The sequence below is a fragment of the Vipera berus genome (genome assembly GCF_964194415.1).
Source record: "Vipera berus genome assembly, chromosome: 3".
Lineage (NCBI taxonomy): Eukaryota > Metazoa > Chordata > Lepidosauria > Squamata > Viperidae > Vipera > Vipera berus.
This window is the reverse complement of record NC_138204.1, coordinates 5,043,449-5,070,783: the sequence shown is the minus strand read 5'-3', so window position 1 is coordinate 5,070,783 and position 27,335 is coordinate 5,043,449. Positions and strand designations below refer to the sequence as shown.

General features: G+C 47.5%; 2 protein-coding genes across 7 annotated transcripts; both read right to left on the bottom strand.

Annotated features, from left to right (window-relative positions):
- Positions 1–520: 520 nt before the first annotated feature.
- Positions 521–13,825, bottom strand: LOC308664962 (uncharacterized protein). Its single transcript, XM_081322523.1, has 6 exons — positions 13,684–13,825; positions 10,272–10,413; positions 7,816–7,876; positions 4,792–4,879; positions 2,372–2,799; positions 521–1,382 (listed from the first exon to the last, which is right to left on the bottom strand). Exons 2-6 carry the CDS (start codon positions 10,376–10,378, stop codon positions 978–980), a joined length of 1,089 nt encoding a protein of 362 aa, XP_081178649.1. The 5' UTR covers positions 10,379–10,413; positions 13,684–13,825; the 3' UTR covers positions 521–977.
- Positions 13,826–17,150: 3,325 nt separating this feature from the next.
- Positions 17,151–27,257, bottom strand: ZGPAT (zinc finger CCCH-type and G-patch domain containing). Of its 6 annotated transcripts, XM_081325660.1 has the most exons (8): positions 27,041–27,242; positions 26,109–26,253; positions 24,801–25,556; positions 23,568–23,701; positions 21,872–22,030; positions 20,235–20,366; positions 19,655–20,075; positions 17,151–17,792 (listed from the first exon to the last, which is right to left on the bottom strand). In XM_081325660.1, exons 3-8 carry the CDS (start codon positions 25,412–25,414, stop codon positions 17,654–17,656), a joined length of 1,599 nt encoding a protein of 532 aa, XP_081181786.1. In that variant the 5' UTR covers positions 25,415–25,556; positions 26,109–26,253; positions 27,041–27,242; the 3' UTR covers positions 17,151–17,653. The 6 variants fall into 6 exon arrangements, 5 of the variants coding, with proteins under 5 accessions (XP_081181786.1, XP_081181782.1, XP_081181784.1 ...); XR_014026150.1 differs by having other exon boundaries at positions 19,590–20,366; XM_081325656.1 differs by having other exon boundaries at positions 19,655–20,366.
- Positions 27,258–27,335: the final 78 nt, after the last annotated feature.

Here is a 27,335-nt window from a genome sequence, read left to right as displayed (position 1 = left end):
GTGACTGCACAGTGTTGCTGGAAAAAAAACATGCCAAAAATAAAGCTGTGCAGATTATCGCATCTCCGCCTGCAAACTTTCCAGCACTGAAATGATCATTTGGCACCCAAGTTTCACTCTGCGGTATTTGAGCTTAACATTCTCTTCCCCTTTTATCTCCCCCCCCCAAAAAAAAATTTTTTTCAGCTTTTCAGCTGTCTGCATCTCCCTGCCTTCTCCCTCCAACTCTCCCTCAACTTTCCACCAGTCTGTAATTTAACATTTATTTGGGAAATCAACAATAACAATAGCACTTATATACCTCTTCACAATGCTGGACAGTTCTCTCTAAGCGGTTTACAGAGTCAGCATCTTGCCCCCTCCCCCCCCAACAATCCGGGTTGTCATTTTTACTGACCTTTGGAAGGACAGAAGGCTGAGTCAACCTTGAGTCGGTCAGGATCGAACTCCTGGCAGTGAGCAGAGGTTAGCCTGCAACACTGCTTTCTAATCACTGCGACACCACGACAAACACACAGAATGGCGGGAAGTGCTGATTCTTTTTACTGATCAGAGCTGGCAAAGACAAGAAGTTTGTCGAAGCAGGTTTTGGAGCAACCATTCTGAGCTACACACTGGACTACACAGCCCCATCCTCCCCAGCCACCAGAGACAAGGAGGGCGGGTTCAAGAAGGGATGATTGGCGGCCCAAATCACAGAGGCTAACAAAAACAGGGCGATATATACGTGGGGACCGTTTATCAGACGCACACAATCAATTCTCAGGTCTAGTCACGTAGTGGTCAATGGTTATTGCATGTCCTGCCTTTGGGATTTGAATTTTGTTGACCTCAAACTTACAAGCTTATGTGTTAAGATAATACACGGGTAGTCCTCGATCGATGGCCACAATTGGACGCAAAAAATTTATGTTGCTAACTAAGCAAGGCGTTTAGTAAGTGAATTGCACCCAAGTCCTCGACTGACAACAGTTCATCTAGTGACCGCTCAAAGTTCTGCCTTGACCTTGGCCCTGAAAGGCCACTAGGTCGATGCTTTCGTAGAAATTTTCGATCGCCATATTCTTTTCTGACGACTTCGCTTTCTTCTTCTCCTTGTTCCAGTAAGTGTCCACAGACTCGTAAGCTGGCTCAGCCCTTGGCCGGCTCGCAACCTCGGTCCAGGACTCACACGGCACAGACTCATAGTAAGGCTCAGTAGCGGTGGGGAGCACTGAGGACTGGTAACTTGCAATGCCATTGGATTCCTGGCTGACTGTTATCCCCCGGTGATGGCCTGAATTCACCTCTGCTTGGGGGTCTCTCTCTTGGCCGGCCCCTTCCGAGCACTCGTCTTTCTTCTTCTTTTTCTCTTTGCACACCACCGAGTACATTTCTTCCATCTGAAAAACAAAGAGCTGTGAATGGCCGTAGCATAGGTAGTCCTCGTTTAGGGACGGCTAGCTCTAGTCATTAAGTGAAACACCACCATTTTTTGTTTCGCTTTATGAACCTGCTGGAAATCTACAGTACACATCGGGGTGTTTTGTTTTGTTTTTAATTAAATTTATATGCCGCCCTTCGCCCTGAGGACTCGGGGCGGCTCACAACAATAAAAATTAAAAAACATAGTAACACCAGCTGCCTGCAATTAGTGCAGGTTCGCATCCCACCAGGCTCAAGGTTGACTCAGCCTTCCATCCTTCCGGGGTAGGTAAAATGAGGACCCAGATTGTTGGGGGCAATTAAGCTGACTTTGTAATAATGCCGCTTGGGGTGTGTGAAAGCCCTAATAAGCAGGCATATGCATAGAATGAAGGCTACTGCTAAGTTTGTAAAGCCGCCCTGAGTCTTCGGAGAAGGGCGGGATATAAATGGAATTAAAATAAATAAATAAAATAAAATAAAAGAGAATTAAACAATAAATGCAAAAATTACGAGACAATTTAACCCGGTAAAAAGCCTAATTAAAAACCGTAGTCAGTCCAGGCCCGCTTGTTGGAACAACCAGGTCTTCAGGTCACGGCAGAAGGACCGAAGGTTACCTCAGCAAGGCTCTAGAGCAAGGGGTTTCCAGATTAAGACTTGTGGATTTCAACTCCCAGAATTCCTCAGCCAGCCATGCTGACTTGGGAGTTCTGGGAATTGAAGTCCACAAGTTCAACTTCCGGAATTCTTCAGCCAGAAATTTCAGGCTCAGTGGCGGTCATAAATCGAGGACCAGCGGCACATTTAATAAATGAATAAATAAAGGGTGACTGGTCGCTGAACGAAAGGCCGTACGGGGAGGACTACTCCTACTCAAGAGGGTACTCAGGAGAGGAGATCTAACCACCATTCTTGAACAGAATAAGAATGTGTCTCTTGAAGACCACTTAAAAACATCTCCTACCGCTTTCGTTGCTGGAGGAGGAGGCCACATTTCAGTGGGAAGAGATATCTCTTGACATTTCTCCATCTCCACCCAGGTTGGTTTGTCATCCTTCTCCTTCTTCTCCTTCTCCTTCTTCTCCTTCTTCTTCTTCTTCACAACGCATGCATAGCTGGGTCCAGCTGCTTGTGGCTGGTGGCCCGGAACGTTCTGCGCTATCTTATCCGCTGCTGGGTGACCATTCTTGCTTTCTTCTCCCTCCACTTTCCTGGATTCACACAGGATCTCCTCGCCTCGTTTTGGAAAGTTCAGATTGGAGTAGGTCATCTCAGGAGAACACGGGACAGTGGGCAGGTCCCTCTGAGGAAGGATGAAGATGCTGCAGCCGCCCAACGGGCTGCCATCTTTGTTTGACAGGCGAGGGAGAGTCAGAGGGGCTGGTCTGATGTCTGCAGAGGGAAGCACACGGAGGGTTTAGGGCAGGGGTCTCCAAACTTGGCAACTTTGAAGACTGGTGGACTTCAACTCCCAGAATTCCCCAGCCAGCCAACTTTTAAGACTTGTAGACTTCAACTCCCAGAATTCCACAGCTAATCTATGCTGGCGGGAGGGGGATTGTGGGAATTGAAGTCCGCAAGTCTTAAAGTTAGCTGGCTGGGGAATTGTGGGAACTGGTCCACGTCTTAAAGTTGGCTGGCTGAAGAATTCTGGGAGTTGAAGTCCACAAGTCTTAAAATTGGCTGGCTGAGGAATTCTGGGAGTTGAAGTCCACAAGTCTTAAAGCTGCCCAAGTTTGAAGACCCCTGATCTAAGACCAGCACATTTTGGGTTCCTAAACAAAGGGTCTTTGGCTGCCTCAAAAGAGCAACCTAAGACCTCATTTGAGGTTGAACAACCTGTTTATTTCTTTTTTCTGCAGCCCTGATCATAAAATGACTGGCTGTTGAGACAGGAAACCCACAACTATTAACAGAAACATGGCCGAGTTTTAAAAAAAGAAAAAACTCACACACACACACACACACACACACACACACACACGCCAAAGGAACAGGAAACCCGCAACAATTGTAATAGAAGCTTAACAAACTTTTTAAAACAAACCCACGTCTCTCTCACCTGTCCCTTCCTGCCCCCCAGCACCAATAAAGATAGTCCACAATTTAACAACCATCTGTTTAGTGACCGTTCAAAGGTACAACAGCACTGGAAAAAGGTGACTAATGACCGGTCCTCGCATTTATGACGCTTGCTGCATCCCCATGGTCATGTGAAGAAAATTCAGGCGCTTGGCAACCGCATGTATTTAGGACAGTTGCAGGGTCCTGAGTTCAAGTACTGGCCCCTTTGTGATCTCCTCAGATGGCTTCCGATAACCAAAGGGAAGGCCGGACAGCCAGAGTCACTTAACGGCTGCATGATGCCCTCAACAACGGCAGTGATTTTCTTAGCAACCCTGGCCAAAAAGCTTGTACAGTAGGGCGTGATTCGCTCAACAACTGCCTTGCTTAGCGAGAGAAATTCTGATTTCAGCTGTGGCCATAAAGTGAGGACCATTTGTGGTGTGGGAAGTCAGCCCCTGCCTCCCAGAGAAAGAAATATTTTGGGAGATATTAAAAAGGCAGAATATATTTCCCTAAAAGGATTTTAAAAGCAGGAAACAACCCCGCCCCCAGGTCTCTCTATCCCAAACAGAAACCAAGGCTGCAAAATGCAGATGTGATAATCTTGTCGGAAAGACTGGAGTCAGGAAACTGGGATTAGGAAGAAAGATCCCTAGAATCAACACCAAAAATCTAAGAGTCATCAGCCACACCCTCAGGGAAGCAGGATATTTATTTATTTATTTATTTATTTATTTATTTATTATTAAATTTATATACCGCCCTTCTCCCGAAGGACTCAGGGCGGTGAACAGGGCATATAAATAGAAATACAAAAGTTAAAAAAGATTAAATAATTGCCCAATTAAAACAGTCACAATGTAAAACCCATTAAAACCCTAACATTCCCCCATCATATGACCCTTGGGACATAATAGGATTAACCCACCACCATCAGAATACCAGAAAGGCACACCCAGACTCAGGTCAAAGTTCATGCCAAAGGAACAACTCCAAACAAAAGGCTCCAGAGGGTATAAAACCCCACTCCCTACATGTGCTCTCTCTCTTTTCTTCCAGAGCCATCTTCCTGTCTGGCTCTCCTCTTCAATAAACTGCAACTTTCTTTCTAAAGCTGTCACCATCTTGTTTATTCCTGGCTTGGACTGAACCCTGATGAAGACTTTTAACTTTTAATTCAACAGTGGGAAACCTGTTTCACGGAGAAACAAACTCGGGGAGCTCCCGAAACGCTTTTCAAATTCCGATCTGCCTCTTGCCTTCTCCCCCTAACCACCCGCCCCCCCGATTCTGAGCAGGAATCACCCAGCTACTTACTTGCAATGCCTGAATCGCTCCCACTGCCGGGCTGCAGGTTGGGAGCCGAACCTCCGAGCGCCAAGGTTGCTGCCAGTCCTGGCACAGCCTGCAAAATGACCAGGAAAGCCAGTGATGCAAGGCTCAGAAAGCCCTTCTGGGATCAGAATTCTCTGCGAACGTGTTTCTGGGGTGCTTCCCCCTCCTATCTTCTCCTCTACAACAACAACCCAGTGAGGTAGGCTGGCCATAGAAAGAAAGTTGGCTGGCTCAAATTTCCCCTGGGTGAGCTTCAATGTCTATGGGAGGATCAGAAGCCAGATCTCTCTACTCCTAGTCTAGCATCTTCTTTAACTAAACCAGGCTCTATTTTGATCTGAGATGGAGTTAGATAGGAGAGAGAGAGAGGGGGGGGGGAGAGAGAAAGAGACAGAGGGAGGGAGAGAGAGGGGGAGAGAGAGAGAGGATATAAGTAGACAATGTAGGTAAATAGATGATATAGATAGACGATAGGTAGGTAAATGATAGATTGGTAGACAGATAATATAAGATAGATATTATAGAAGAGATTGATAGATAATAGCTAGCTAGGTAGCTGGATAGCTATCAAAATATCGAGAGAGAGAAAGAAACAATTAGAAAATAAGGTAAAGGTAAAGGTTCCCCCGCACATGTGTGCTAGTCGTTTCCGACTCTAGGGGCCGGTGGTCATCTCCGTTTCAAAGCCGAAGAGCCAGCGTTTGTTCGAGGACGTCTTCCGTGGTCATGTGACCGGCATGACTAGACACCAAAGGCGCACGGAACGCTGTTACCTTCCCACCGTAGTGGTCCCTATTTTCCTACTTGCATGTTTACGTGCTTTCGAACTGCTAGGTTGGCAGAATCTGGGACGAGTAACAGGCGCTCACTCCGTTACGCGGCACTCGGGATTCGATCCGCCAAACTGTCGACCTTCTGATCGACAAGCTCAGCGTCCTAACCCACTGAGCCACCGCGTCCCTTTTTTAGAAAATAATAGAAGGTAGATAATTGGATGGATGGATAGATAGATAGATAGGACAGATAGATAGATGATAGATAGAGTTAGATAAAGATACATAGATAGATGATATGGATAAAAGATATCTAGATAGATATAATAGAGAGATGAAGTAGACATAGATTGATGATAGATAGCTAGCTATCGAAATATCAAGAATTAGAAAATATAGATATGATAAATAATTCGATAAAGATATAGATAATATCTAGCTAGATATAATATAGAGAGATATAGATAGATAATATAGATATGACAAATCGATGATTAGAGTGAGAGAGAGAGAAAGAGAGATAAACGAGAGAGATCAATAGAAGAGAATTGTGAAGAGAGACGATTTCTTCTGTCTCAGATTTTCTCCACTATGGCACTCTTTCTCAACCTTGGCTACTTGAAGGTGTCTGGACTCCAACTCCCAGAATTCCTCAGCCAGCCACACACCTTCAAGCGGCCCAGGTTGAGAAAGATCACTAGTCTACTACGGCAACAACTGCGAGGTTGAGTGCAACAGCTGGAAAAACAAAATGGCCACCCAAGCAGCTGTGGCTTCAAGATGATAAAATCCCCTCTCTCTTTCTATTTTTAAAGCCTGCCCGTGAAGCCCACGTGGGGTCTGGAGGAATTCTCGTAAATAAAGACCCTGTTAGAGACATACAGAATATAACACAGACATCACGGTCTTACAGAATAATCAGAGCTGAAAAGGATCTGGGAGGTCTTCTAGTCCAACCCCTGGCTCAGGCAAGAGACTCTATTTCAGGGGTAGGCCACCTTGGCTCTTTTATGACTCGTGGACTTCAACTCCCAGAATTCCTGAGCCAGCATGGGGGAACTATGGCCCCCTCATGACTTGTGGACTTCAACTCCCAGAATTCCTCAGCCAGCATGGGGGAAACTTTGGCCCCCCTCATGACTTGTGGACTTCAACTCCCAGAATTCCTGAGCTAGCCTGGCTCAGCTTGGAAACCTCTCCCTTTTCCCTCAGGGTGGCTGGCTCAGGAATTCTGGGAGTTGAAGTCCACAAGTCATGAGGGGGCCATAGTTCCCTCATGCTGGCTTAGGAATTCTAGGAGTTGAAGTCCACGAGTCATAAAAGAGCCAAGGTGGCCTACCCCTGCTCTATATCATTCCAGACAAATGGTTGTCCAATCTCTTCTTAAAAAACTTCCAGTGCTGGAACACCCACAACTTCTGGAGGCAAGTAGTTCCACTGGTTAATTGTTCTAACTGTCAGGAAGTTTCTCCTTAGTTCTAGGTTGCTCCTCTCCTTGATTAGTTTCCATCCATTGCTTCTTGTCCTGCTTTCAGGTGCTTTGGAGAATAGCTTGACTCCCTCTTCTTTGGGGCAGCCCCTGAGAGATTGGAAGGCTGCTATTATGTCACCCTTCGTCCTTCTCTTCATTAAACTAGATATACCCAATTCCAGCAGACATCCCTTATATGTTTTAGCCTCCAGTCCCCTAATCATCTTTGTTGCTCTTCTCTGCACTCTTTCTAGAGTCTCAACATCTTTTTTTACATCATGGTGACCAAAACTGGATGCAGTATTCCAGGTGTGGCTTTACCAAGGCCTTGTAAAGTGGTATTAATACTTCACGTGATCTTGATTCTATCCCTCTGTTAACGCAGCCTAGCACTGTGTTGGCTTGTTTGGCAACTGCAGCACGTGGCTGGCTTATATTGCTGGGAGAGTGCTTTGCAGCAGCTGCCCCCAATTTATTCTGTTTTTTTTATTTTATCATTCCCAAGTTTGCTTATCTGTCACGCTTAAATCAGGACAGGGACAGAGAGTATTTTAATAAAGAGGATTCTAGCCCTCATGAACACCCAGAGAATGTAATAGAACAGGGGTCTTCAAACTTGGCCCTTTTATGATTTGTGGACTTCAACTCCCAGAATTCCTCAGCCAGGTACCCATGCCTGGCTGAGGAATTCTGGGAGTTGAAGTCCACAAATCATAAAAGGGCCAAGTTTGAAGACCCCTGTAATAGAAGATGTGCACTTACAACTTCATCAACTGACTCTTGTTCATCCTCATCCTGGGAAGAAAGCTCACTCTTATCTTTCCTAAATAATACAAAAAAGAGGCGGAATTAGTCTCTGGATAGTTTCATCATTCAAATTCTCTAAATTTTTGTTATCATAATCCAGAAAATCAGACTGGAATATCTACTCAATTCAAGTGGACATTGCAACAACACATCCGCAAGCCCCAACATAGTTTTTCCCCCATTTGGGGCATTCTCCAGCCAACCCGACTTTTGCTAAGCCTTATGGGAAATGAAAGCCTCCAATTCTTGATTTCCTTGTGGTCTCCCATTCAAGGATTAACCAAGCCCAGGTTGGTTGAGCTTCCGCACCTGGACAAATTAGCCAGGCATTGCCCTTTGCTGAAACTAATTAACATGTGGACTCTTCACTTTATAAATCCTAGAGGATCCTAAGACTGCCGTGCCCAAATTAGTCACAACATTGCTTTGGGCAACACGAGATTTTAAGTTGTTTGTCTATCTAAAAATTAATCTGTGGAAATCTTGGTGCTCTCTCAGCTTGGGTGTTCGTTTGTTTGTTGTTGTTGTTTTTGCAGACATTTCATGACCCAACTAGGTAACACCATCAGTGTCAGAAGGGAGTGGGATTTGCTTTCTGTTTATGTAAACCTGGCTTGCCTTGTCAGTGTAGGTGGCAATGTTCTTGGTGATTCCTTAATTGGCTATTATTTACTGTTTGTTTGTTTGTCTGAATTGATGGTTCCTTGATCGTCCCACCAACGCTGACAGGGCAAAGCCATTTGCACATGAGGAGAGAGCAAACGGCACTCTCTCCTAGCACTGACGCTGTAACCTAGTTTGGTCATGAAAGCTCTGCAAGAAAAAAAACAAGCTCCGAGAGCATCAAGGACCCCACAGTTCAGTCCTCCTCCTCCCCTCCTCTTCCTCCTCTTCCTCCTCCTCCTCCCCCCTTCTCCTCCTCCCCCTTTCCCCTCTTCCTCCTCCTTCCCCTCCTCCCCTCCTCCTCCTCTTCTTCCTCCTCCCCCTTCTCATCTTTCTCCTCCTTCTCCTCCTCCCCCTTTCCCCTCCTCCTCTTCCTCCTCCTCTTCTTTCTCCTCCTCCTCCTCCCCTCCTCCTCTTTCTCCTCCTCTCCCTCCTCCTCCTCCCCCTTTCACCTCCCCCTTTCTCCTCCTCCTCCTTCCCCTCCTCTTTCTTCTCCTCCCCTCCTCCTTCCCCTCCTCCTTCCCCTCCGCCTCCTCTTCCGCCTCCTCCCCTTCTCCTCCCCTCCTCTTCCTCCTCCTCCCCCTCTTTCCCCTCCTCCTCTTCCTCCTCCTCCTCCTCTTCCTCCTCCTCCCCTTCTCCTCCCCTCCTCTTCCTCCTCCTCCCCCTCTTTCCCCTCCTCCTCTTCCTCCTCCTCCTCCTCTTCCTCCTCCTCCCCTTCTCCTCCCCTCCTCTTCCTCCTCCTCCCCCTCTTTCCCCTCCTCCTCTTCCTCCTCCTCCTCCTCTTCCTCCTCCTCCCCTTCTCCTCCCCTCCTCTTCCTCCTCCTCCCCCTCTTTCCCCTCCTCCTCTTTCTCTTCCTCCTCCTTCCCCTTCTCCTCTTTCTCCTCCCCTCCTCCTCCTCTTCCTCCTCCTCCTCCCCTCCTCCTCTTCTTCCTCCTCCCCCTCTTTCCCCCCCTCCTCTTTCTCCTCCTCCTCCTTCCCCTTCTCCTCTTTCTCCTCCCCTTTCCCCCCCTCCTCTTTCTCCTCCTCCTCCCCCTCCTCCTGGCCACACATTCCACTCCTTTCTAGCACTGATGACGTAACCTAGTTTGGTCATGAAAACTCTGCAAGAAAAAAGAAAATAACGGAGAGCATCAAGGACCCCCCAGTTCAATCCTGAGCTAGGAAATATTCTCAAAAATTAGTGTGGTTCTTTCTGCAGGACCAAACGAGGAAGTAGGACTAGGTGGGCCCTGTCTGCAAAGGAAGATGCTCAGTGGATTTGGTACAACACACCTGTGCATTTTTACAATACAAGAAGTCCTCGACTTACAACCACAACTGAGTCCAATATTTCTGCTGCTAAGCGAGACAGTTGTTAGGTGAATTTTGCTCCATTTTACGACCTTCCTTGTCACAGTTGTTAAGGGAATCACTGCGGTTGTTAATTTAGTAACACCGTTGCTAAGTGAATCAGGATTTCCCACTGATTTTGCTTGTCAGAAAGTCCCAAAAGGGGATCACGGGACACCACGACTGTCATAAATACTGTATAAGCCAGTTGCTGAGCATCTGAATGTTGATCACGTGACCCTGGGGATGCTGCAATGGTCGTAAGTGTGAAAAATCATCATAAGTCACTTTTCTCAGGGCCGTTGTGACTTTGGACGGTCAGTAAACAAGAGATTGTAAATCAAGGACTAGTTATGTGGTGCCGCCCACTGCTGTGCACAATTGAGAGGTCCTGGCCAAATTTTGCTCCAGTGTTTACCTTCTGCAGGCTGCACAGAAAGCCACAAAACAGGCAGAGAGCAGAGACACCCCAGCGATGAAGAAAGGGAAGCCCCCCACCGGTCCTTCCTCAAAGGCAGACGCCATAAACGAGAGGCTGAAAAGCTGCTTCTCACAGGAAGCTGTGGACACAGAGAAAAAACACCAGGCAGGCACTGAAACACAGGAAGTCAAATAGAATAGAGCTGGAAGGGACCTTGGAGGTCTTCTAGTCCAGCCCCCTGCTCAAGCAGGAGAAGCTATATACCATTTTAGACAAGTGACTGTCTAGTCTCTTCTTGAAAATCTCCAGTGATGGAGTGCCCACTAGAATAGAATAGAATAGAATAGAATAGAATAGAATAGAATAGAATAGAATAGAATAGAATAGAATAGAATAGAATAGAATAGAATAGAATAGAAAATATGGAATAGAATAGAATAGAATAGAATAGAAAATATAGAATAGAATAGAATAGAATAGAATAGAATAGAATAGAATAGAATAGAATAGAATAGAAAATATGGAATAGAATAGAATAGAATAGAATAGAATAGAATAGAATAGAATAGAATAGAATAGAATAGAATAGAATAGAATAGAATAGAAAATATGGAATGGAATGGAATAGAATAAGAGTAGAGTAGAGTAGAGTAGAATAGAATAGAAAATATGGAATGGAATAGAATGGAATAGAATAGAATAATAGTAGAGTAGAGTAGAGTAGAGTAGAATAGAATAGAAAATATGGAATGGAATAGAATAATAGTAGAGTAGAGTAGAGTAGAGTAGAATAGAATAGAAAATATGGAATGGAATAGAATGGAATAGAATAGAATAATAGTAGAGTAGAGTAGAGTAGAGTAGAGTAGAGTAGAGTAGAGTAGAGTAGAGTAAAGTAGAGTAGAATAGAATAGAAAATATGGAATGGAATAGAATAATAGTAGAGTAGAGTAGAGTAGAGTAGAGTAGAGTAGAGTAGAGTCGAGTCGAGTCGAGTCGAGTCGAGTCGAGTCGAGTCGAGTCGAATAGAATAGAATCTGGAAGGGACCTTGGAGGTCTTCTAGTCCAGCCCCCTGCTCAAGCAGGAGACCCTAATCCTGCCCGATTAGGGGGTTGGACTAGATGGCCTCCAAAGTCCCTTCCGACATCATCATCATCATCATCATCATCATTATTATTATTATTATTATTATTATTATTATTATTATTATTATTATTATTATTATTATTATTAATTATTATTATTATTACAGTTGGACCCACAGAGAACTTCCACCCACTCAAAATGAGATAATCACCCAAAAAGAGAGGTAGCTTGGTCTAATGGTTAAAGCAAAAGTCAAGATGAAAATTTAGTTGTGTCCGACTCATCAGTTAATCCAGATTCTTGAGTTGACTTTGCTTCTCACAAACCTGGTTGGGGAGGTGGCAGTTGATGAAATCAGGACCCTAGGAGGTTGCTGCCATCATTAATATTCACCGGTTTTGAATTTTGATCACGTGACGTGGGGATGCTACCCGGGTTGTAGGTGTAAGGACTAGTCATAAGATATTTTTTTCCCCAAAAAATTAACCTTGGGACAACCAAGGACTTGGATGGCTGAGAATCTCCATAGACTTTTAGCCATGCACTTTGAATGGTGCGGGGAGTATGAACGGATTTCCAGAAACAAAAAACATTAAAAAATTGCAGGCTACAGGAACCATTTGTACCACTCAGGTGACCCCGAGGACACAGATAAGCCTCCAGGTGGCCTCAAGGACTCTCCAAGAGGATACAAATGACCAGCTGTCTGCAAGGAGTATGAATCCTTCCGTTCCCCACCATCCAGTCCAGAGCCGAAGAAGCTTCTTGGGTGAGAAGCGAAACGTCTTCAAAGAAAAACAAGAAAGTCCGGTGGCCTCGTGAAAAAGCCCCTTTGGAACAAGCACGGCCTGGGTGACCGAAAGTATCTATAGACCTTGGGACTTTCAGTAGTTCTCCCTCATATGCCTAATAACAATATGCAAATTCCAATAAATAAGCATTTTAAAGGCCTCCAAAAACCCAGTTAGTTCAGGGTGCTTTTATCACATCCACATTTTTTCCCCCCTGGAAAATCGGTATATTTTTCCACAATGTTTCGGACCCAGCCAAAAAGATGTTGAGACTCTAAAAAGAGTGCAGAGAAGAGCAACGAAGATGATCAGGGGACTGGAGGCTAAAACACATAAGGAACGGTTGCTGGAATTGGGTATGTCTAGTTTCATGAAAAGGGACGCGGTGGCTCAGTGGGTTAGGACGCTGAGCTTGTCGATCAGAAGGTCGGCAGTTTGGCGGGTCGAATCCCGAGTGCCGCGTAGCAGAGTGAGCGCCTGTTACTCATCCCAGCTTCTGCCAACCTAGCAGTTCGAAAGCACGTAAAAATGCAAGTAGAAAAATAGGGACCACTACAGTGGGAAGGTAACAGCGTTCCGTGCGCCTTTGGCGTCTAGTCATGCCGGCCACATGACCACGGAGATGTCCTTGGACAAGCGCTGGCTCTTCGGCTTTGAAACGGAGATGAGCACCGGCCCCTAGAGTCGGAAACGACTAGCACACATGTGCGGGGGAACCTTTACCTTTACCTTAGTTTCATGAAGAGAAGGGTGAGGTGGGACATGATAGCAGTCTTCCATTATTTGAGGGGCTGCCCCAAAGAAGAGTGAGTCAGAAAACCCTACAGTATACTATTTCAGACAGGTGGCTGTCCAATCTGTTCTTAAAAGCTTCCGGTACTGGAGCACCGACAACTTCTGGAGGCAGGTGGTTCCACTGGCTAATTGTTCTAACTGTCAGGAAATTCCTCCTTAGTTCTAGGTTGCTTCTCTCCTTGATTCAGTTCCATCCGTTGCTTCTTGTCCTGCCTTCAGGCGCTTTGGAGAGTAGCTTGACTCCCTCTTCTTTGGGGCAGCCCCTGAGAGATTGGAACGCTGCTATCATGTCCCCCGCCCCAGTCCTTCTCTTCATTAGACTAGATCTACCCAATTCCTGCAACCGTTCTTCGTATGTTTTAGCCTCCAGTCTCCTAATCATCTCTGATGCTCTTCTTTGCACACTTTCTAGAGTCTCAACATCTTTTTTTCTCTTTTTCATATTGTGGTGACCAGAACTGGATGCAGCGTTCCAAGTGTGGTCCTACTGAGGCTTTGTAAAGCGATATTAGCACTTCACACGATCACGATTTGATCCCTCTGTTAACGCAGCCTAGGATGGCCTGGGCGTTTTGGGTAGCTGCAGCACACGGCTGGCTCACATTGAAGGGATTGTGTGCTAGGACTCCCAAGATCATGAAGCCAACCACGTTGGCCTAGAAATGGACCAACGGGACTTCCCCTGGAGAGAAGAGGACCCACAGCCATTCTTGTAGTGCTCAAAGAGACAACTTACTTCACCCGTTCAGGAGTAGCAAGGAGCCAAGGTCATCCTTACGATCTGTCCTACCAACGGATGGCGATCCCTCATAAATTTTCTCCCAGCTGCACCTTCTTTGGGGCCTCCTTCAAGCCACAACCCCGGCTTCTGCTTCCAGCTCCTCGGAGGCACCCGCAGCACCCTTTTCCTGAGAAGGTTCTGAAGAGCACCCGCCAAAACAGCGCGCAAAGATAAGGCTTTGGTTTCCTGCCTACGCTACCCAATTGCAAAGCTGCAGTTGGTAAACCCAAAATGGAAAAGCAGCCAGATCAGGCAAGTCGGCGGGGAGTAAAACATACGTACCTTGGAGAATGTCTGTGGACATTCTCAGCCATCCAGCTCAGGGTTGTCCCCGGGGCAATTGGACTCTCCTGTTTTCCTTTGAAAACCTTTCGCTTCTCATCCCAGAAGCTTCTTCAGGTTCTGACTGGATGGTGGGGGAATGGAAGGATTTATACTCCTTGCAGACAGCTGGTCATTTGCATTCTCTTAGAGCGCCGTTGAGGCCCCTTGGAGGTTTACTTGTATCCTCAGGGTCACTTGAGTAACGCAGATGGGTCTGGAGCCTTCTTGGAGCTGTTGAAAGTGTTGAACTACAACACAATTCTTTCTAAGGGAACCCCTGCAGTTGTTAATGTAGTAACACCGTTGCTAAGTGAATCCGGCTTCCCCATTGGCTTGGCTTGTCCGAAGGTTGCAAAAGGGGGATTGCGTGACCCCACCCCCAGGACACCGCCACCGTCGTAAATGCGAGTCCGTTGCCGAGTATCCAAACGTCGATCACATGACCCTTGGGGTGGCTGCTGCAACGGCCTTCAGGGTGAAAAACGGTCACAAGGCGTGTTTTTTTCCCCCCCAACGGTCACTTAAAATGAGCCGTTTTTAAAATTGAGGACCGGCCTGTGTTCCCAACCATTTTCATCCGCATCCGACTGTGGATGGGTTTTGTTCTTTCCATATGACCGATGTAGATTAAAAAAAAAAGAAAAAGGAGGAAAGTGGAAAGGTGGAGCGGTTGCGTTTTATTCAAAATGAGAATCTTCCCAATTGGGGAATTTAATAATAATAATAATAATAATAATAATAATAATAATAATAATAATAATAATAATAATAATAATAATAATAATAATAATAATAATAATAATAATAATAATAATATAATATAAAGTTGGAAGTGACCTTGGAGGTCATCTAGTCCAACCCCCTGCTCAGGCAGGAAACCCTATACCATTTCAGGCAAATGGCTGTCCAGTCTCTTCTTAAAAACCTCCAGTGTTGGAGCATTCACCGCTTCTGGAGGCAGGTTGTTCCACTGGTTAATTGTCCTCACTGTCAGGAAATTCCTCCTTAGTTCTAGGTTGCTTCTCTCTTTGATTAGTTTCCATCCGTTGCTTCTTGTCCTGCTTTCAGGTGCTTTGGAGAATAGCTTGACTCCCTCTTCTTTGGGGCAGCCCCTGAGATATTGGAAGACTGCTATCATGTCACCCTTCACCCTTCTCTTCATTGAACTACACATACCCAATTCCAGCAACCGTTCCCTATATGTTTTAGCCTCCAGCCCCCTAATCATCTTTGTTGCTCTTCTCTGTACCCTTTCTAGTCTCGACATCTTTTTTACATCGTGGTGACCAAAACTGGATGCAGTATTCCAGGTGTGGCCTTACCAAAGCATTGTAAAGTGGAATTAGAACGGCGAAGGAAATTGTGGGGTGGTTTTTTTTTTCCATCTCAAAAAAAACCCAACACAAAACAAAACAAAGCGAAAAAAGACGAGAGGAGCTTTCGGCAGTTGCGACGGGAGCTTGAACTGCACAAACCGCTCGCCACGATAAAAAAGGGGGCAGAGGGGAAACCGCAGCGAGCTCATTTTTTTCCCCCACTCGAGACGACGGTGGAGAAGGAAACGTGCGCAGGAAACGGCAGCGATAACGAGAGTTGCTGTGGCGCGCGACTTCGGCGCTGGCTCTTCGGCTGCCGCTGATGCCCTTGCAGAGAACTAGCAGCCGCTCGGTTTGCAACAGCAGACTTACAACAGCTCATCGAGCAGCCCTTTAAAGTTACGACAGCACTGACAAAAACGGACTTCTGTCCGTTTTTCACACTTACGACCATTGCAGCATTCCCCGGTGGTCATGTGATCAAAATTCAGGCGTTTGGCATCTGGTTCATACTTGTGACGGTTGCCGTATCCTGGGGTGGTGGTGTCATGTGACCCCCTTTTGCAACTTGCTGACAAGCGAAGCCAATGGGGAAGCCAGATTCGCTTAACGACCGACTTTACAACTGTCATGACTTATGACCGTAAGGGGCAGGTTCTATTACGGTCGTACTTCGAGGACTACCTGTAGCTGGAATGAAGAGTTTCCAAGTGACCAGAAAGGACTGGTAAGAGCCAGTTTGGTCAAATGGTTCAGGCACCAGGCTAGAAAACAGGTGAGGTGGTGAGTTCTAGTCCTGCCTTATTCATGAAAGCCAGCTTGGGTGATTTGGGGCCAATCACCAGGAGACAGGGAGTTCTAGTCCCACTTTAGGCATGAAAGTCAGCTGAGTTACTTTGGGCCAATCTGTGGGAGACAGTGAGTTCTAGTCCCGCCTTAGGCATGAAAGCAGGCAGGGTGATTTTAGGCCAATCACTGGGAGACGGTGAGTTCTAATCCCACCTTAGACATGAAAGCCAGCTGGGTGATTTTGGGCCAATCACCAGGAGATGATGAGTTCTAGTCCTGCCTTAGGCACAAAAGCCGGCTGGGTGATTTTAGGCCAATCACTGGGAGACGGTGAGTTTTAGTAGTCCCACCTTAAGAGATGAAAGCCGGCTGAGTGATTTTGGACCAATCACCAGAAGACGGTGAGTTCTAGTCCCGCCTTAAACATGAAAGCCAGCTGGGTGATTTGGGCCAATCACCAGGAGACGGTGAGTTCTAATCCCGCCTTAGGCACAAAATCCGGCTGGGTGATTTTAGGCCAATCACTGGGAGACAGTGAGTTCAAGTCCCGCCTTAGACATGAAAGCCAGCTGGGTGATTTTGGCCCAATCACCAGGAGACGGTGAGTTCTAGTCCCGCCTTAGGCACAAAAGCCGGCTGGGTGATTTTAGGCCAATCACCAGGAGACAGTGAGTTCTAGTCCCGCCTTAGGCACGAAAGCCGGCTGGGTGACTTTGGGCCGGTCCCTCTCTCTCTCTCAGCCCAACTCATCTCACAGGGTTGCTGTTGTGGGGTAAACTAGGAGGAGAAAGCTATGTTTAGGTACGCTCGCCGCCTTGTGTTGTTTGTAAATAGTAAAGAAATTATCAAATAACTTGAAAAGAGCCATGGCCCCCGGGAAAGGGGAATGTGTGTTCTGCCAGCTTGAAATGTGGCGCAATCCAAGGACTGCTTTCTGCGAGAATGTCGTTGCGCCTCCTGCTGGTCACGTCGATTAATGCTAGTACAAAAAGCCCAGGGTTTTCTCTCATTTTATTTCTCTCTGTTCTCCATGCCGAGAGGGGCGGAAAAAAAAAGAAAAAAAAAAAAGATTGGCCACCGAGAAGTCCCGGAGAAGTCAAAGAACCAAAAAAAAAAAAAAAAGGGTACAACCCAGCAAAGGGACGGGCAACTTTTAAACAGGGCCGGCTCAGGAATTCTGGGAGTTGAAGTCCACAGCTCTTTTAACACGGCCACAATTGCTCAGGCCTGTCAGGGCAGGAAAAAAACAACCTTTCCCCAACCAAACCAGATCTGAATCTGCTGTGGATATTTTGGGAGGCTTTCTCTGAAGAGGAAAAAAAAAACGAAGCTGTCCACCTTCCGGGGCCACCAGTTCAAATCCAGCCTATTTGTCCAACCAGGAGAGGAGGCGATCCAGAAGGAAGGAACTAGTTTTCATGTAGCAGCTCCTCCGCAGCCATCCTGAACTGAAATATGTTTTTTTTTTCCCCACCGGCACCTGATGGGCAAAAAAGCTAGAACTCGGTCATTTTTTTGTGCGTGTCGGCTTTCTTTTGCTCCTGCTGAAGGCTCGCCTCCAAAGCCCGCAGCTCCCCCAGTTTTTTGTGGGCCCCCGAGAGCTTCTCTTCCAGCTTCGCCGTGGCTACCGTGTGCCTAGGAATCAAGGACAGAGAGGATCAGGAGTGGAAGGGTAGTCCCCGACTTACGACCGCTCGCTTTGCGCCTATTCAAAATGAGGACCGACTAAAAGAAACCAAAAAAACCACAAGGACTTTATGACCTGGATTCGAACTTCTGACCGACGGGGTCCCCCCCCCCGCCCCCGCGTGGTCAACGTGAACCGAACTTCGGATGCATTTACGGCTGTTGGTTGCATTGACCGTGCTCACGGGATTAGAATTTTTTTGGATCGTTTTGCCCCAAATTTATTGGAATTTACGGCTTTGGCAAAATTGTACCCATCGGGAACTCTTGGTTTGCTTAACAACCATCGCAAAACCCAAACCAAACCAAACCAAACCCCGTAGCAATAGCCCTTAGACTTACATACCGCTTCACAGTGGTTTACAGCCCTCTCTAAGCGGTTTACAGAGTCGGCCTCTTTGGCACCAACGATCTGGGCCCTCATTTTACGGACCTCAGAAGGATGGAAGGCTGAGTCAACCTTGAGCCGGTCTGGATCAAACTCCTGGCAGTGGGCAGAGTCAGCCTGCAATGCTGCATTCTAACCACTGCGCCACTAGGGCCCTTCCTTACTTCCTTCCTTCCTTCGTCCCTCCCTCCCACCTTTCCCATTCCTTCCCTCCATCTTTCCTTTCCTTCCTTCCCTCCACCTCCTTCTTTCCATCCCATCCCATCCTCCTTACTGTTCTGTACCAGCCTGCTACCGGCCTTGCAGAAAAGGCAGGGACAACCCCTTTTACAAGAAGGCAAGAGGCTGGAATTACGCCTGCCAAATTTATTGCTACAAAAACAAATAGAACAAGACACGAACCAAGAAACAGGAGCTTTTCAAGCGGTTGCCTTCAGCAAACCAGCCCTCCCACGCATTCCCCCTTAAATACAGTTCAGGGCGTGGCTTCTCTCTGCCTCCTTCCGAGGAGCCCCTTTGCCTTCCTCTGTTTACTCCTGATTGACTGCCTCCTGCGTCGGGTGTCCTTGAACAGGGCCAGCTGTGGGTCATCTTCATCCACGCTGTCAGGCTCACACAGCTGGGTCTCGTCGTGACCAGGTGGGAGGGGCCTGGCTGAGGGCTCTCATCAAGCTCTTCAACACCCCCCTCCTCCTCCTCCTCCTGAGTCATCCGACCCAACTGCCGAACCCACAGGCTGACCCTGAATCACAACACTTCCTTCCCTCCATCTTTCCTTCCCTTTCTTCCTTCTTCCTTCTCTTTCCTTCTTTCCATCCCATCCCATCCCTTCTTCCTTTCCTTCCCTTTACTCCTTTCCTTTCCCCTCTCCCTTCTCCTTCCTTCCCTCCATCTCCTTCTTTCCATCCCACCCCTTCCTCCTTCCCTTTCTCCCCTACTTCTTACTCCTTTCCTTCCCTCCCTCCCTCCCTTCCCTCCTTACTTCTTTCTCTTCTCCTTTCCTTTCGCTTCCCTTCCTTTCCTCTCCTTACCCGTCCCCTCCCCTCCCCTCCTTTCACACAACCTACTGACCAAATTAGCTTACATCCCAGGTTTGCACAAATATACCAAATCACAAACCGGCCAAGCCACCAAAACCTCCATTCAGGCGAGCGACAAGCAAGAGTCCGCAGGTCGGGGTGAATCCGACCTCTGGGCCTGGATCCGACCTGGCTAAGGGGCCGTTTCTAAAGGCACGAGATGTTGAGTGGCAGGCGCCACCAGCCGCGCTACGGCTCTCCCGACCAATAGACTCATGCACGGTTGCCTGGCCTAAGCGGGAAGACCCGGGAGACGGGTGTTAATTCACACACACACACCCTTGCCGGGTCAGCGGAGAACGTCAGCCGGACGAGCTCTCTGCCGATGGAGAGGCTCCCCTTACCGCCCCACGTTGCGCGCCAAGGCCTCGCGGATCCCTCGAATGTCCCTCTGGGTCTGCTCGATTTCCTCCACCGTCTGGAAGAGGCGTACACTCAGCGCCTTCTTGGTGCTCTTGCTGGCGTGGTAGAGCTCTTTGCTGCTCCTCTCCAGCGGGGGAAGCTTCCCTGCCGGCAGCCCCCCTGAAGCTTCCCGGCCCTGAAGCTTCTCATTCAGAAAATCAAAGACGTTATGCGGCTTGGGCTTTGGCTGCCGGAGCCGGGCCGCGCTCTTTCCTTTCGCCCTCCGTTTCCTGGCCTTGGAGGGATCCACTTTCCCCTCCCTCTTCTTTTGCAGGATCTCCGCACACTGGTCCAGCGACTTCCCCTTAGGGAGCACGACGGCCAACACCGGCTCAACTCTGCCCTCGGAATTTTTGCCCAGGCCTGCAAGGGAAAGAGGGAGGACACGGGGGCAGGTCTGCAAGAAGAAGGACAGCTGAGGCAGCCACTTGCGGGGAGAGCCTCCTTGCGGGTATACACCTCGTTTCTCTCTCTCTCTCTCTCTCTCACACACACACACACACACCCCGGACCCACGCTTACCTTTACCAAGCTCGTAACCCATCTGAGCCATAAGTTTGGAGCCAATGCCGCGGGTGTGGGCTTCCCAGCTGCCGAAGGACGAAAGGCCGGCGGAGGGCCCTTCCCCGTTCTCCGGGACGCTGCTTTCAAGGACTGGAGAGGAGGAGGGAGAGGGGTTAGAGGCAGAAAGCGGCATTCTGGGAGTTGAAGTCCGTCCATCTCAAAAGATGCTGGCTGAGGAATTGTGGGAGTTGATTTCCACCCATCTTAAAGGATGCTGGCTGGGGAATTCTGGGTGTTGAAGTCCACCTATCTTAAAGGATGCTGGCTGGGGATTCTGGGAGTTGAAGTCCCTCCATCTCAAAAGATGCTGGCTAAGGAATTGTGGGTGTTGGTCCACCCATCTTAAAGCATGCTGGCTGGGGAATTCTGGGAATTGAAGTCCACCCATCTTAAAGGATGCTGGCTGGGGGATTCTGGGAACTGAAACCCACCCATCTCAAAGGATGCTGGCTGAGGAATTCTGGGAGTTGAAGTCCACCCATCTTAAAGGATGCTGGCTGGGGAATTCTGGGAATTAAAATCCACCGATCTTCAAGGATGCTGGCTGGGGAATTCTGGGCGCTGAAATCCACCCATCTCAAAGGAAGCTGGCTGAGGAATTGTGAGAGTTGAAGTCCACCCATCTTAAAGGATGCTGGCTGGGGAATTCTGGGAGTTGACGTCATCAGTGCGAGAAGCGAGTGGGGTTTGTGGAGAGGAGCAGGAGGAGGATTGTGGGGTCCTTAGTGCTCTCTGAGCTCGGGTTTTTCTTGCAGACGTTTCATTACCCAACTAGGTAACATCATCAGGGATAAAGGGAGTGGGGTTTGCTCTCTGTTTATGCATAAGTGGCTTGCCCTGTCAATGTTGGTGGGAGTGCTCCTGGCGGTTCCTTGATCAGGCTGTTGCTTACTGTTTGACGGTTTCACTGAGTGACCTGTTTAAAGAAATGGCCAGTTTGCAAGTTCTCTGTTTCAGACTAAAAAAAGCCCTCTGTGCATGACCAGAGAAGGCCAGCCTTTGGGCCCCACGTCCCAAGGGATCTGGTGCCTTTCCTCTGAAGACAAAACTCAAGCCACCTTTTTAGAGGCCCCATGGCAGCGTGTTTCGAATGCAGCACGGGCAGTCCTTGACTTATATAACAGCTTGTTTAGTGACCGTTCAAATTTACAACGGCACATAAAAAAAAGTGACCTATGACCGTTTCCCCCACTTGTGACCGTTGCGGCATTCTCCTGCGGTCACGTGATCAAATTTCGGCTGCTTGGCCACCGATTCGCATTTATGACGGTTGCAGAGTCCCGGGATCAGGTGATCCCCTTTTGCCATCTTCTGACAAGCCAAGTCCATGGGGGAAGCCAGAGTCACTTTTATAGCCGTGTTGCTAACTTGACGACTACAGGGATTCACTTAAGAAATGGGGCACAACTTAGTTAGCGACTGCCTTGCTTAGCAACGGAAATTTTGGGTTCAACTGTGGTCGTAAGTCGAGGACTCCTTGTATGGTGGCCAAAAGGGGGATTTGGAAGGTACAAGCAGCTGATTAGGAGCAAAATAAGCGCAGTAACTGCAGGGCCCTGGAAAAGTTTTAAAAAAAGAGGTGGAGTATCTTTTACCTTTAGCGTACCCAGCGCTATCCAATTCATCGCCGTCGGACTCCAAGGAGGAAGAGGTCTCCTCACTACGCAGGGGAGGGACCACACCGTCCCCTTCCACCACCGCTTCCTTCAGGAGCAGCGAGTCAAATTTCACCGTGTAGTAACCGCTGTCAATGTCTGAGAAAGGAGAATGGAGATTATTCATTTTATTTCCCTTCTGCAGGGTACCTGGTTACTCAGCTCCTTGGAAACTTATTGAATTGCATACTTGGTGCATTTTGAGGTGAACTCCCGGGACTCGTCGTTTGTTTGGTACTTGGCACGCAAACTAGAACTTGTCGGCCTTGTGACTCACCTACATTATTCCTTATGGGGGAAAAAATGTGTTTGGTATTCCTCGTTTTTGGTTTTCACCACTCCGCCTGGAGGCAATTTATTTATTTATTTATTTATAATGAGACTTGTATGCCGTCCTATCTCCCGAAGGACTCAGGGCGGCTAACAACAATAAAATACAAATGAATACAAATATTAAAAAAAAGAATTAAATTGTGTCAAAGTCCCACTAAAACCAATAAAAACATTTAAAATCATAATTAAAAACCCCATTATCATCAGTCCAGGTCGGCCTGTTGGAAAAGATATGTCTTGAGGTCACGGCGAAAGGACCGAAGGTCTGGGACCATCCGGAGCTCCCAGGGGAGTTGATTCCACCAAGCAGGTGCCCCAACAGAGAAGGCCCTCCCTCTGGGGGTCGCCAGCCATCATTGTCTGGCCGACCGCACCCTGAGGAGGCCCTCTCTGTGTGAGCGCACTGGGCGATGGGAAGTCGTTCCCGGCAGCAGACGGTCCTGCAAATATCCTGGGCCTAAGCGATGAGTTGTGCGAAGTATTTAATACTGCTTTATAAAGCCCAAGTATGGCCACACCTGGAATACTGCAGCCAATTTTGGTCACCGTATCACAAAAAAGATGTTGAGAGTTTGGAAAAAATTCAGAGGAGAACAACTAAGATGATCCGAGGCCTGGAGGCTAAAACATAACGAAGAACGGCTGCGGGACTTGGGTTTGTCTAGTTTAAAGAAGAAATAGGGGAGACATGATAGCAGAGTTCCAGTATCTGAGGGGCTGCCACAAGGCAGAAGGGGTCATGTTATTCTCCAAAGCACCAGAGGGAAGGACGAGAAACAATGGCTGGAAACCGATCAAAGAGAGAAGCAACCTGGAATTAAGGAGGAACTTCCTGCCAGTTAGAACAATTAACCAGTGGAACAACCTGCCACCAGAAATCGTGGGTGCTCCATCACTGGAGGCTTTTAAGAAGAGGCTGGACATTCACCTGTCTGAGACAGTATAGGTTCTTTCTTGAGCAGGAGGCTGGACTAGAAGACCTCCAAGGTCCCTTCCAGATTCTGTTCTATTCTCTATTTTCTATTTTCTATTCTATTCTTATTTTCTATTCTATTATTCTTGGGTGCTCCATCACTGAAAGTTTTTAAGAAGAGACTGGACAGTCACCTGTCTTGAGACAGTATAGGTTCTCTTGCCTGAGCAGGAGGTTGGACTAGAAGACCTCCAAGGTCCCTTCCAGCTCTATTCTGATTAAGAGTAGCCAAATCTGGGCCAGAGATCTACCTGTCCCAGGTGTGGCTACCAGGGTCCAAGGCTCTTCGTACAATGAAACCCATGTAGGGCATGCTGAAATCAACCTCACCTGTGATTTTAGCAGCGTACCAGATCCCATCCTGGTGTCTGGCCAGGCAGGCCGAACCCACAGCGAGACCACTGAGGTCAGGCTCTTCAAACGGGTGCAGCTCCTCAATGGGTACCACCTGCCCGTGGGAAAACCTGCCAGGAAAAGAGAGAATCCCTCGGTTTCAAAACACTCGATCTTTATACGGGTAGTCCTCAACCGCAACGGAGCCCAACATTTCTGTTGCTAAGCAAGACGCTGGTTATGCTGAGTCTTGCCCCATTTTGCGGCTTTCCTCGCCCCGGTTCTTAAGTGAATTCCCTGCAGATGTTAAGTTGCCAGCACGGTTGTTAAGTGAATCCGGCTTGCCCCGTTGACTTTGCCTGTTTGTCACCCCGGCATACGGCAACCGTTGTAAATAACAGTGTTCCCCCCCCCAGGTCTTATATAAATTTTTGCTGCAAAAGACGCATTAGGGCTTATTTTCTGGTAAGGGCTTATATTCGGGGAAATACGGTACTAAATGCGTCTGTCTGGCAGATGATCTCTTGTTGTTGTTAGTTGCGAAGTTGTCTGACCCATCGCGACCCCATGGACGACGTTCCTCCAGGCCTTCCTGTCCTCTACCATCTTCTGGAGTCCATTTAGACTCACGCCTCCTGCTTCAGTGACTCCATCCAGCCACCTCATTCTCTGTCGTCCCCTTCTTCTATTGCCCTCAATCTTTCCCAGCATGAGGCTCTTCTCCAGTGAGTCCTTCCTTCTCATTAGGTGGCCAAAGGATTTGAGTTTCAACTTAAGATGATCTCTTAAGCGGGGCTTATTTTTTGGGGGTGCGGCTTATATTGCGAGCATCCTGAAAAATCATGCTAGGGTTTATTCTCCGATTGGGTCTTATTTTCAGGGAAACACGGTACGTGTCGTTTGACAAATGTCTGAATTTTGATCACGTGGCCAAATTGAGGACAACCTGTACAGAGATGTCCCAAGCAGCAAAACAGTAGTCTCTTCATAAAGAGATCAGGGCTCTTCAAACGTGGCCCTTTTATGACTTGTGGACTTCAACTGACAGAATTCCTCAGCCAGCGTGCACGCTGGCTGAGGAATTCTGTCAGTTGAAGTCCACAAGTCATAAAAGGGCCAAGCTTGAAAGACCTCTGGTATAGATTGCCCCACAAGACGTCGCCTGCATAGCGAGACAAGTGCCTCTTGCATATATCAGAAATTCCACCCCTTACTAGTTGATCTACTTACCGGCAATTCTCTTGAAATCGACATTTGTCATCCAGGAAAAAGGGGCAGGGCTTCAAAGACTTGTGAGTTGGGTAGAGGTAGAGGACCCTAACTCCGGGCCCTCCATCTTCCAAGCATTCGCTACCTACGATCATAGCATTGTGATACTCCAGGGTTCCCCAAGAACTGTAGTAAGGAGCTTTCACTTTCATTCCACTAGCTATTTCTTCCTCCTCCTCCTCCTCCTCCTCCTCTTCTTCCTCTTCATCACCCATTCCATCTCTGCCCTCCCGAGTTCTCGGTGGACCGTCCTCTCCGTCTATTTGTGCAATGGCTTCCTTAAAAGCAGCATATTCGTCGTCGGTGTTTGGACGGCCAGCTTCTCCAAGGCTCTGTTGAGGATGAGCAGACGAAGGCGTGGAAAACCCCTCCGGGTCCAAAGTTGAACAAAGCTTGCTTTTTTTCACAGACAGCAGGCTGGCTTCTGTCAGTTCTATCAGCTGCCTTAAGTCAGCCTGCAACTGGATTAGATCAGCCTGTTGTGTTGGATCCAGCCCAGCACCTAAAGCCAGCTCCACTTGCTGCAGCTGAGCACTGTAAGTCTGAATGGCCGTTTCCAAGCTCTCCTCATCCATGGCTCCTTCTTTGAAAATTCAGTTCATTTTCAGCTTAACAGGTAACCAAGAAATACAATATTTTATCCACCAATAAGGACTGCACACTTTAGTTCATGGTTGGTGCTGGGTTGTTGTTTTTTTTACGTCCAAGCTTATCTCACTACAAGAAACACAGATAATTTTTTTTATTGAAAAGTTTTAAAATACATTTTTAGAACATATACCCCATCTCCCCTACCCCCCTCCCCCCCTCCCCTTCCTTCCCAATACCCCCCCCCCGACTTCCCAGAGCTGAATACAGGGTATTACATCATACAATCTTACTCTAAAATATTCTACTTACTATAATTACTCTTTAAATCCTTTAAATCACAGATAATTTTATGTTTACGCTACTTTTCAATACAAGCTTCAAACATTCTGTAGAATGGCATGTAAGGCACTGAGTCGGTTACAAAGCAATATTACAGGTAGTTCTCAACTTACGGCCACAACTGAGCTCAAAATTTCCCTAAGTGAGTTGCGCCCCACTTTACCTCTTTCGTCACATTTCTTAAGTGAATCATGTAGTTGTAACCAAATCTGGCTTCCCCCACTGACTTTGCTTGTTCGGAAGACAGCTGGGAAGGTTACAAATGATAATCACATAACCCCAAGACAGTGCAACTGTCATAAGTACATGCCAGTTTCCAAGCACCAAAATTTTGATCACCTGGCCATGGGAATGCTGCAATGGTCGTAATTGTGAAACCTGCTCCCGAGTCATTTTTTTCAGTGCTGTTGTAAATCCAAGTGCTCACTAAACAAATAGCTGTAAGTTGAGGACTACCTGCATCGAAGAATTATGAAGACAACATCTGAAAAACAGCAAGATATTTATTCTGTCTTCTTAAAGAGGCAGAAAGTTTGCAGTAAAATGTGCCCGTGTTATGAATCCTGTCATAAGGGGAACGAAAGACCTGAAATGCCTTTTCAGGAAAGAAGGATCAAAGTTTCAAAGGAAAACCAAATTAGAAAATCCAGTAGCCTTTTTTGTCAGAAATCAGGTTAAGAAAATCCAAATAGTGTCGATTAAAAACTGCAACCAAGGTACAATTTCCCCCCTCCTCCTCCTTCTTCTTCTACTGGTGCGCCTTTTAATGAACAGCCAGTGAAATAATTCCTGATATGAAGGGATTAAAAAGCATATTCTTAATTTCAGCAGCTGCTATTAATGGCAGAGGAAGCAAAGGCAGTCAAGAAAAAGGTGGCAACTCCAACTTGTCTCCGTGCACGGAGGAAAAAATATATATGATTTTTTTTTTCTTTTATTGTTCTGGGCAGGGAGCTTGGGCCTCGTGAGTCAGGCAGAAATTCAACCGGAAAAGCTACACACAAACACACACACACACACCAAAAAAGGACTTGTCTCCGTGCACGGAGGAAAAAATATATATGATTTTTTTTTCCTTTTATTGTTCTGGGCAGGGAGCTTGGGCCTCGTGAGTCAGGCAGAAATTCAACCGGAAAAGCTACACACAAACACACACACACCAAAAAAGGGGGGGGGAAGGATTTGCGAGCAGGTAGGAAGACGCCTCCTTCCCAGCTAGACCTTTCGTTTGCAGTTAACTCAGACCAGAAAGAGGGAAGTCTCAGCCCCACCGAAAGCACTGGACTCATCTCCCATCATCCACAGCCATATGGGTCCACTAGGATGGAGGACAATTGGCCTTGTAGTGCCGGGCTTCTGGACGGGGACCGACTGGAGACTTGCCAAGCGAGGGAAAGCGATTCACCAGCACGACCTCCCCGCCCGAACGACGGCCAGCCTTCCCCCTTTTAGCACCCGACGACCGCCATGATAATTCCCCCCCCTCCCGTCCCTGAATCCGCCTCCGCTTCCGGTCTTCTATAGAGGCTTCCATGACCATAGAGAGAAGCCAACCGGAAATGGCTC